We start from the raw sequence: 11,113 nt of genomic DNA, 5'->3' as shown, positions 1-11,113 counted from the left end.
GACATAAATAATCGGCGGCTCGATCGGCCGACGCTTGCCTCTCAGCATCATCCCGTGGTGTGCGATGGCGGCTAAGGAGCGACTGGACACCATTCGCAAGCACCTCCAGGGAGCCGGTAACGAGTCGAGCGACGATGCACGCTCCCAGAACGGCGCCGCCGCTGCAAAGGGCGTCTGCCCCACCGCGCCGGTTGCTAGAACCACCACGATTCCGAGACGAAGGTGAGTGCACTGTGTGTGCGGTCATCTTTCGTTCTCCTCTCACGTGGACGTCCTACCGGCGATCAAAGGAGTGCCCTCCGTACGGGCCTGCCTGTCTTGAGAGCCGGGGGAGGGCGATGAAAACCGAGTACGAATATCGCGCGCGTAGGGCAACGTACGATACCTCACTTTTGACGCGCGCGCGCATGAAAGTTGTTGCTTTCGCGTGCGATGCTAATTACGTAGGCGGGCTCGCGAGTGTTCCGGGTCGCGGAGGTTGTCTTCCTGTCGATTTTTTTTTTTTTTTTTTCTTGTGGCCCACGCGACGGGCGACCTCAGTGCGCTTCTAGAAAAGCCGAAGTAAAACCGAGCAAACCAGTCCGGCGTGTGAAGCTACAACTGCTTTGACGGTCGCACCCAAGAACTACTGCTGTTTCCGCGTGAGCTAGCTGAGAGACGATGTCGTCTATGTATACTTTCAGATTATTGTTGCCCGTCCCGAGAATTCTGTGAAGGTCTATCCCAAATTTCACATACGCGCATACTATATCTCGTCTACATTCAGTTGTCTGTGAAGTCGAAAGCTTGGGTCCGAGCTAATCGTTTCGTATCCCCGGCAGTTTGGAAGGTGCTCTTTCTGTATTCTTGCTTACGTCTTGCGTTAACTTGCCTCTGACGAGAGCCGTTGCCGGCCACACATCAGTGAGTGTTTTGAAGGCTGGCGCTCATCTACGTACCTTCCTCCGGCCTTCTTTTGGTCTAGTTTGCGCTCAATCACCGTAGATAGAGCGCAATTCATTTCCTGCGTAGTTCTATTCAGTCGATATCTGTGCTCGTTGAAGGGCTGTCCATCTATCCGCCCGCATGGAGAAGTCCTTATACCGTTCGTATCGGACCGGATAGGGGCTTCCAAGCGCGTTTTCGGACGGGCCACCCAGCTTTTGAAAGCTGGCCTATAAACGACATTGCCAGATGCGTGAGTGTGAACGGCGTGTTCAGAGCAAAATTTATTTCTCTAGACGCTGCATTCTGCAGTTGTATGTGATTACATTCCTTGAATATCGTGTCGCAGTCTGACAGCGCGCTCGCCCGTGTGGCATACGTGTTTTGTCGGCAATTTTACTCAGCCATCCGTGGCCTATGTACTACCTTGATAAACGTCACGCACGAATAGTTCGTTGCGACGTGCGCAATATTTCTGCGACGTTGCATCCGAACAGCTTCCTTTGGCAAGAAGCTGGCCGTAAAATCGTCGCTTCGTGCGCCAGTTTCGAAATCGCAGTTCGGCATCGTGCGACAGCAAACTTAGTTGCATTGCACGTTGTCCCGTCTGCGATGCTACTGTACCCACTGCAGAAGCTGTGACGCTCGTTTTGACAGGTCGGCTGTGCTATAGCGCTGCAAATTATCAAGTGTTGCGTCAAATGAACAACCGTTCAATTCAAAGCAGTACATTTGACATAGCACTTGCAGCGTGAAGAAAGCCTTTTGGCACCATCTGTCCGGTCAGGTAAAATGCAGAGTATTCCAAACAGAAAGTAAAAGAAAAAATGCATAAATAAATAAAACATGCACGCCCAGATGGTTTATGTGAGGAAACAACAGGTGTTTTTCTTCCTGCTTATCTCTTTTTTCGACTGAAAATTGATGCTAAGGCTAATGACCTTTTTGAAACTACAGGTACCTTAAAAACATGCATTGGCATATCGTAGTACTTTCAGTGCATATTCCTTTAGCTGTGTTTGCATTCAGCACGCCCCAGACATTTCTGCAAATACTGCTATTGCCGAAGTGTTTTCTTTCTTTCTTTTTTTCTTTGCTTCATTCATATTTTGGCCTGCGCCGCAAAAAAAAAAAAAAAAAGAGGAGGGGGCAGTAGTAAGGAGACACTGAATGAACGTCTCGCCTCGAGTCCACGTCATATGAGCTGTTGCTGTTCATGGGATGTTCTTTCTGCTCCCCTAGTTTGTTTTTTTTTTTTCTGTTGTTGCCAAGGTTGCCAAAGATATTTACAAAACATCTCCAGATAGGATCTCACCGTGCAGCCCTGCTTGATAGTCTTATTTGGATGGGGGGCAAAATGCAATAATGCTAAAATGCATATTTTACGCATTCGCGCCAGTCGTCACATCCGTTACAGGAAGTTGATTGTGGACCCCGCATAAAACACTTTCGTGTTAAAAAAAAAAAACATACCGTAGGAAGCGTTCCACAAGCTGCTTACATAAGTAACATAACAACAAAACTGCCGTATGCACTTCAAAACTAAAAGTATGCTTGGAAGCACACTATGCAACGGAAATGTCTTAATATTCGCGCGCGCGATTATCGATATAAGCAACATCGTGCCGAAAGAAAGACATATCCCGTAATGCCAATAAAATTCACATCTTAAGTGCGAGTAGAAAAAGCACTACAGACCGGCTTTCTCCTACTATGCTAGTAGCCGCAGGATATGTATATTTAGAAACTGAGGAGTCACGTGAACGTTTCTTTTTTTTTTTTTTTTTTTTTGCCCTCCGTATAGTAATAGGTTTAGCGCGTCTGAGGGGTTATAAGTATATGCTCTTGCCAAGAATAAGTTTCACGGAATGCGTTCGATTTCATTTGAATGAAAATGGCTGTCGCTTTTTTTTAATTTTTTTTACGTCACCGCCGCGTAGCACTCGAAGCAGTTTTAGTCCGCACCAAAGAGGCAGGTACAGGAATGATTACGTCATTGCATCAATCCGCTCTGACCGCAACCCATATATAAGTGTTCCTTCATACCGGCGAAATGTACTTTGCTGAATGACGCGCAATGGAGGTACCCTGGGCAGATGCCACATTTTGGGTCGTTATGCCATGGGGAAGTCTCATCAGGTAGTAATGGAGGAACGGCAGGCGTAAGCACATGTCGCGCGCGTAAGCGTATAACTTCTGCGCAACAGGACGCGGTGCATATGTAATACGGTGGAAGTTACGCAATTGGCGCTGTTCCACACACGAACTTTCCGAGGAATACTATATATAACCACGCAAACGCAAACTTCCCCAACGTTTCGCTGATGACCGGTTTGCCCGAGACGTAAACGTGAGCGGCTGGGTTGACTGCGACACCTGAGGGCTCAGAGCTCAGCCAGACGAAGTTCTAGCGTGTCCGGTATTCCGGTAAACGCAAGCGTACTGGGCGTTTTGCGGGGTAGGCGGAGGCGTGAGCTGCCGGAGTGGTTAATAACACAGAGCTAATTTTGCTGCAACCGATCGTATGCTACTTCGCTGCTGGTGTAAATTTTCAGGCGCCTGCGTAATCGCGAACACGTTACCTTTAAAAAAATTTGAACACTCTTGTTAGACGAAAACGTGCTTTGAGGAGTTGTGGTTGGTGCCAAGCGTCGGTAGGTGTCACTACCAGCGTTGTTTGCGGACGCGTACGCCTCTGTGCATGGTAGCCAGGTAAACCGCAAATTGTACGAAGTTTCCGGACAGTGTGCTAAAACGCGTGTCAACAAGATACTCCGACACCCTCTCTAACCGAACTCCTGGGAAGAATGGGCCGGGGAGCGCAGCCAACTCCATCGAGGAAATTCTCTTTTGGGCTAAGGTCAAAGGCCTAGACAATAGACCACTAATGGACGTTTATTATCCCCGTCTCTCTCCCATGCGGCAGGCGCACTTCCTCGTGGTATGGACGTTCTGTCCTGACCATTTGCGAGCAGTAACAGTTTCCACGTTCGTCGCCATGTAATGTTCCATAATGTTAATGGCGAGTCATTCGTCTTACATTAGCAGCCAAGCTGTTGTCGGTACGTTACGCCGTACTAGAGGTTGGCAGGACGTCTTGACTAAAGCTACAGCTTCTGATTCCTCTGCCATTTTTTATTGCCTTTTTTAATGCCTGCCGGGTGCATATTACATTACTGCTCGATGGAAAACACGGGGAAGGCGGGAGGCGGAAATTCAAGACGACGAGCAAAACGAGAACACGATGAAAGCAGGAGCCAACGTTTCGACAAGTGGACTTGTCTTTTTCAAGGCGACATATGCTCTCCTCGGCCCCGTATATATAGGTATATACGTATATCCCCTTTCGAAGAAACTTACATATATATACTGTGCCGAGGACAGAATATGTCGACTTGAAAAAGACAAGTCCACTTGTCGAAACGTTCGCTCCTGCTTTCACCTTATTCTCGTTTGCTCATTACTGCTCGATGAAGCATGAGTTTAATTGTTGGGGTGTGGTTTCCATACCGAATCGCAGAACTACTTGGCCGTCATCGCGTTAACGTTACCCTTGCATTTATCTTTTTTTTTTTTTTTTTTCATTCCCGCTGTTGCTGCCTTGAAAACTGTGCCTGCTTTTTGGTGTGGCAGTTTTTATTGGCTGACGGCTCTTTGTGTTCGCCATAACTTTTTCTTACATCTTATTTTCTTTTATTTCGTGTCTTAAAGGGGACACTAAAAAAATGTTTTAGCTTTATTAGTAAATTATACCCTTCTAACAATGCCAGAAAAGCCACTGTAACTGTGTGCGGATACTTGGTGAGCGAGAACAGACGCAGTAACAGAAGACGAGTACCGACGCCGCCTCCAATTACCCGCACCAGCTCGATGTGATGTCATAGTAAGAGAGTTTTAGAATTGGGGTCCATGTGATTTGGGGACCCAGGAAAATTGCGGGCCGCAAGTGCGCGTGCGCAGAACCCAAGCCAGTCGGTTTCTTGCGTTCGCGTTGACCCAAGACCCAAAAATCAAAAACCGGCGTGGGTCCCCAAGCCCTCTTGGGTCTTAAAACAGCATACTTAATTCGTAGTACTAACACAGTAATTACGTTTATTACATTTTCTTGTTTGCTCTTTTTGCTCAAGAATGCAAATTCTGTTCGTTTTCACGTGTGAGGAAAAACTTTCCTTCTTTATTGCTTTCAAGTACCTTTTTTTCATTTTCCCCACTGAGGCGTCCCGAGCGCTCGACCCAACACTGTCTGCGTTTGACCCAATTCTCGAACTCTGCTGCTCCTCTAAACCCAAGAGCAGCGTACCCAACGCGGCTTTGGTACCCAGAGTCTTGGGTCCCCGAGTCTTGGGTCGCCGATTCTAAAACTCTATATCTTTGGACAGCGCCTGCCCGACCCTAGTTAATGTTTTTATCAGTGAAGACGGACTACATTGTAAGGTAAAAGAGCCGAAGACTGAATGCGGCAAGCTTCAGAAACATTGACGGGGCCACAAGTGCGCAAGAACAATTTGAAATTCGTGGCGTAACACCGACGTAATGGCGCCGGCGTTTCGGCGTGAAATTCATAATACGAAACTTCGGCCTCTATTTTCCCCTTCTAACAATCAAACCGTTACCGTGAAGCTTGCACACAAAAAATAGTGTGTTTGAAAGAATACGAGTCTAAATTGATCTACTGCTTCTTTAGTGTCAGCTTTACCTCGAGAGCTTCTATCTAAACTTATGAAAAGAATTTTAAGTTGGCATTCACCGGGAACTAGTTTTGATGAGATTTGTTGGTGTAAAGGAATAGTGACAATCTACCGGCTTTCATTTGCCCTGCCAATTGACTCTTTTGTTTATTTTTATTTTTTCGCTATTGTTGCTCGACATCTGATGTTTTCAGAAAAAGAACAATCAAGTTTAACTCTGTTTTTCATTACCTGGAGTTTAAATAATCTAAAATCCGATACACGCAAGTGCATCTTTATCTTTCGTTGCAAAACTATACTAGTGCAAAGAAGTGCAGAAACACTTCGAAAATTCATTCACGCGGTTTCAAATGCCGGTGCAACACTGGTTATGAGGCACGCCGCATATAGATGGAGGACGCCGGATTAATTTTGACCACCTGGCGTTCTTAGCGTGCACGTAAATTTCCAGTACACGAGGAATATTTCATCCCCCCCCCCCCTCCCTATCGAAATGCGTCTATACCGCGGCCGGGAATCGAACCCAGGACCTCGTGCTATGCAGCACAACGTCATTGCGTACACTTCGAAAAATCGGCAGTCACCGTGTATTTGTGTGTATGTGCTTAAAATGTATTGGCTACGCGTAGGATTTCCAAACAAAGATATTCCACGCTATAGCTAAATTTGAAGCTTTTAGTGCTGTATAACGTATATACCCTACTCTCTATTTTATTTTTTCTGAGATCATCTGAATGCAGCAAGAACACTATCTCATTTTTGGGAAGCAAAAAAAAAAATAATAACCATAATACGGACACGGCAGCTGGCTTATACAACTACAGTCGTACACGTTCGCTTAACTTTTGGGTCCCGCTTTTCAGCTGTTTCTCGTACTGTGTCGTCACACCAACAAGGCCGGCTAACTACAGTTGTCAATGAACGTAATGTCCAACTCTATGTGTTTGATGTGTTACTGTTTCATGAGTGTACAATTTTAGTTAATAACGTCAGCCGTCTGTTAGCCGGAGCAGCTGAGCTGACGCAAATCATTCCGTCTTGCACCGACAGGAGAACAGCGAATGAGTGTTGCGGAGACGTTAGCGAAGTCAAAGGAAGGAAATATCAGAGTATACAGTGTAGTGTAGCCGTGTATAGCACGCCTATACACAAGCTGATCGTGGTAAAAACATAACATTTTTAAGAAGGTTTACAGCGGCAAATTTTTAATAAGGGCAAAAATGTGGCGCGTCATTGCGTTGCAGCACATTCCTTATTCGTGCGAAAGTTACGTAAAAGTGGGTCAAAGAGAAAGCCGGCCTGCGCAGGGATCGAACCCTATACGACCTTCGCGTTATTGGAAAGACGCTCTAACCGACGGAGCTATAGCAGTTCGGACGGCTTGGTGCATGGCAGCGTTGATTGCCTGGGAAGGGATATACTTACCCGGTATGTTCGTTCTTGGCTTTCCGTTATCTGCCGCGTGTCGCATATCTACGCGGTGTCGCCGTTCTTGATTAGTTCTTTCTCCGGCCCGCTCTTTTCTCGCCTCTTCAGCTGACATCGTTTCCACACCATCTATAGACCCTCGATTTCGAAACCTACGACTGCGATGTCGCCGCGGTCTTGACTTTTATTCGGTCGTACAGCCCCTCTCCTGTCGGCCTTGTATATGGGGATGCTTTATCTGGACGTCCCCGCCATGTCGCTCTTAACGTATACTGTATAAGGGACCCTGTACAGTCACTCTACTCGCTTTGATAGCGAAATGACTTCAGGTACCGGCGGCAAATCTGGGTATGGGCAGGGTGGAGCTGAGTTGGTATCATCTTTTTTTTTTTTTTTTTTTTTTGACAAAGTCGCCATGTCGAAGCCGAAAACACGCATTTTTAGCGAGAAGTTGATAAGTGATGCAGATGATAAGGACTTGCTCGGTAATTTTCGTCTTTCTTGTTTTGTTTGTTTTTCGTGCGTGTGATGTCTCGCGATTTTTTAAAACTAGTTTTAAAGTACCTTCAGCGGTAGCGAGTCAAACACGGTCGTATTAAGGGAAGGGAAAACAACCCCCGATTTTCTAAAAACCGTATCGAATCTGAAGATTGCTGCTATCAGCTATATAGGAAAGGAGCTTTGATGCACCATGCAGATAGTAAGCCATGGGGCATGCATGAAGTTGCGACAAATGAAAAGTCCCGTGCGCACGGATTGGAACGCGACAGGCAAATTTTGGGTAGAAAACTCCTCAATTACTCGAGAGTACCATGTCATGTTGCTTCGAATGTGGTCTCTAAAGGTGACGCGGACTCTGATCTAATCGTACGAGTCGAGATTAAACAAAAGCTTGCGCATTCGTTAGGCCTAAATTGTCGCGTTTCAATCCATGAGAACTGTACATATGTGTCCGCCTCCCGATAAAATTGGGACAAGGCCACTTAGGCGAAGTCCTGGGAGGGCAGGCAATTCACTGCTTCATTTGCGTCACTAAAATTGTCACTAAAAAAAAAAAAGTGCCTATAGACCTACACCACGGCGCTACGTGACGAAAATGCGGTGGCGCTGTCGTCGGAATTTAGTTTCGCATGGTAGGCACTAGAGTGTACACTCTATAGTGGGCACTCCGCCGCCCGTGTAGCGCCTACCACAGCAGCCGATGGGTTTCGCGGGTGGTTGTGCGGTTCCATGTGTGAGGTCTTTATTCTATGATCTTACAACGAAGGAAATGCAGTATGTCGACGTGCTGAGTTGCGTCGAAATGCGCAAGAGGCTAAAGTTTTCGTAGGTTTCCTGTTGATGAAAACCGTCGCAAGCAATGGGCCACCACGGTAAAAAGCAAAAGTTGAATTTCGTAACCGTTAAGCTTCTCTTTTATTTTGAGTGGCATGCATGAGCCAACCTATGATCTTAGGATCGTTATTAGCGCGTCATTACAATTTCATGCCGCACTGTGGGGAAAGCTAGATTACGATTAGCCTCGAACGTACACGTCGAGCGAGCAGATGCCCCACAAAGCACGTCACACTCAAATTTATTTTCATCTCAAAGAATTGCGCCACTTGCAGTGAAGATATATCATATCACACGTTCACATACGCAGGCTGCACAGTCACAGTTGCGTTAATTGCAGTGTGGATGTCATAAACGCGCCTACACGTGTCAATTAAGTTTCGAGCGCTAAATAAATGTACAGGGTTAGTGCAGAGTTGGAGCGATCGGACGGCCGCGGCCTACAGGTCAGACTGCGCGGTCCTACACAGCCGGCGTCTCCGTCGGAACGGTACCTCGCCGGTCCTATCATTGAGGCGATCGCTTCTGTCGCCGCGCACGGCGACGTAGAAATCGGCTTGTTTTTAACATGAAATAGTTCTTAATAGAAAAAGTATCTCAAATTTGAGCGTGTTTCGTAAAGCAGCGCCCTGTACTAATCCACAGGCGCAATCGGGAGCAACGAGCCGACGGCATTTCGTCTCGCGGACGGAAAACCAAAGCACCGGCCGTACGTCTCAGCGAGGCGGCACGGCTGGCTTGCAAGTACACTACGTTTCGTTTGCTAATCGCACCAAAGACACCGTTTGCTATTCGCACCAATTCATTTAAGCCCACGTTAATCGTGTTGTCAAACATAAGAGCTCAATGATGAGCTGCAGGCCAGATCGCAAGCGCTGTCGGCCGTCACTGCGGTGGTCAGCGAGCTATAGGCCTACCGTCTCGTTCGGCCGTATTCCGATGGGGTCGAAATGCATGAACGTTTCCCTGGGTGAACTTTAAAGAACCTCACGTATCCAAAATTAATCCGGCGCCCCCACTACCGTGTGCTTCATAATGAAATTGTGGTTTTAGCACCCTCCACCCCATCCCATTAAAAAAAAATAATAAATAAAAGCGCCATCCTCGCGTGCAAGCGGGGCGGCGCAAGTGGCCGGAGCCTACGTGACGTCGCTATAGGGGTTAAAATATATCGACGGTGCCTACCACTGTTTACAAACATAGTGTAGGTCTATACGACTCGGAAATGGCACAAGTTCTCGTTGAGGTTAATAAAATCTCGCTAAATTAGCAACACTATACTCACGCATGCGGAAGCTATACAGACGTAGTGTGGTCGTATATAGAATTGTGTCAATCCGCGCGCTTCCCATGTGCAATTTATCTTGGTATGCGACACTTACTGCGGAAGAGCTTCCAGATATGCTGCACCTATATACAACTGATGGACGTGAATTTACGCCAAATTGCGTTACTATGTGTGCCCCTTCGTGCTCCTGCATGGTATGCACTATGTTTCGATCGCGAGTGCGCTGTGGCCGCTGGTCGAGGTAAAGTGTCACTCTGCGACGCCGTCCGTGTAATAATTACTTCATGTGCAGCGAAATAAAGAGTGTGAGACTTGAGAGTAAGCTTTAGCTTTGGCCCAACTCCGATGCGGCATATTCAAATACGTGTAAAACGCAGAAACGCTTTTCCGGGATAACCCCTGGACCGATTTTAATGAAATTTGTTGCAATTGAGAGAGAGAGAAGGGGGGTTAAATTCTATAGTGACTGTTGGAAGCAGAATTTCGACTTGGGGTCTGAAGCTTTTTTTTTTTAATTCAAAAACTCGAAAGTTCGAAAAAAAAAGAAAAAAAAGCAGAAGCATGAAGTTTGCACATTAATAGCTCTGCATCAAGAACAGCTATCGTGGTTCTGTAAACGGCATCCATTAGATCATTCAAAGCGGACAAATTCGATAAGTCAATTTATATCTTACGTGAATTCGTTACATTGTGTACAAGGGTTCTGCAAAAGCTGTATTTCCATTTTACTAAATTTTTTTAGACTCACGTGTAACATAAATTTTGTTCGCTTTAGGTGTACTGTTAGATGCAATGCACAGGATTGTTTAATAAGCTCTGCATCAAGAACAGCTATCGTGGTTCTGTAAACGGCATCCATTAGATCATTCAAAGCGGACAAATTCGATAAGTCAATTTATATCTTACGTGAATTCGTTACATTGTGTACAAGGGTTCTGCAAAAGCTGTATTTCCATTTTACTAAATTTTTTTTAGACTCACGTGTAACATAAATTTTGTTCGCTTTAGGTGTACTGTTAGATGCAATGCACAGGATTGTGACATCATTTTTCATTGCTGAGTTAGATAATTGTAAACTTGATAGTTTCGTTTTCTGAAAGTTTGCGATTTTTCCCAACTTTTAATTAAAAAAATGACGGCCTAAATCAAAAATTCGAAACCAACAGTCACTAGATGTTAAGTTTTTCTCTTAAATGCAACAAACCTCGTCAAATTTGGTGCGCTGGTTGCCGAGAAAAACGACTTCTCCTTTTGCATGTATTTAGATACGAGCACCCGAGCTTAACGTTTTATCGAATTACCCGACGCATACGTATACATCCTTCGTACATGTGTGACGCACTATTTCCTTTGTCGCGAATGCGAGCAGGGAGAGAAGTCTGTCAAGCCTTCGCAGCGTTGCCCGACATGTATCAAGCGGAGTAATAGGAAGGAGCTGCATTAATGCGAT

The 11,113-nt window shown here is 46.0% G+C and overlaps 1 protein-coding gene across 1 annotated transcript in view; it reads left to right on the top strand.

Moving 5' to 3' along the window:
• Nucleotides 1-64: 64 nt before the first annotated feature.
• Nucleotides 65-11,113, top strand: part of LOC119454235 (alkyldihydroxyacetonephosphate synthase, peroxisomal-like) — a 50,308-nt gene continuing 39,259 nt past the window's right edge. Inside the window, exon 1 of the mRNA XM_037716214.2 lies at nucleotides 65-222. Within this exon, the coding sequence (XP_037572142.2) occupies nucleotides 65-222 (158 nt within the window). The remainder of the gene's footprint in view (nucleotides 223-11,113) is intronic.

The sequence above is a fragment of the Dermacentor silvarum genome, chromosome 5 (genome assembly GCF_013339745.2).
Source record: "Dermacentor silvarum isolate Dsil-2018 chromosome 5, BIME_Dsil_1.4, whole genome shotgun sequence".
NCBI lineage: Eukaryota > Metazoa > Arthropoda > Arachnida > Ixodida > Ixodidae > Dermacentor > Dermacentor silvarum.
Note: the sequence above shows the minus strand (reverse complement) of the source record. Positions and strands in the feature narration are given on the sequence as shown.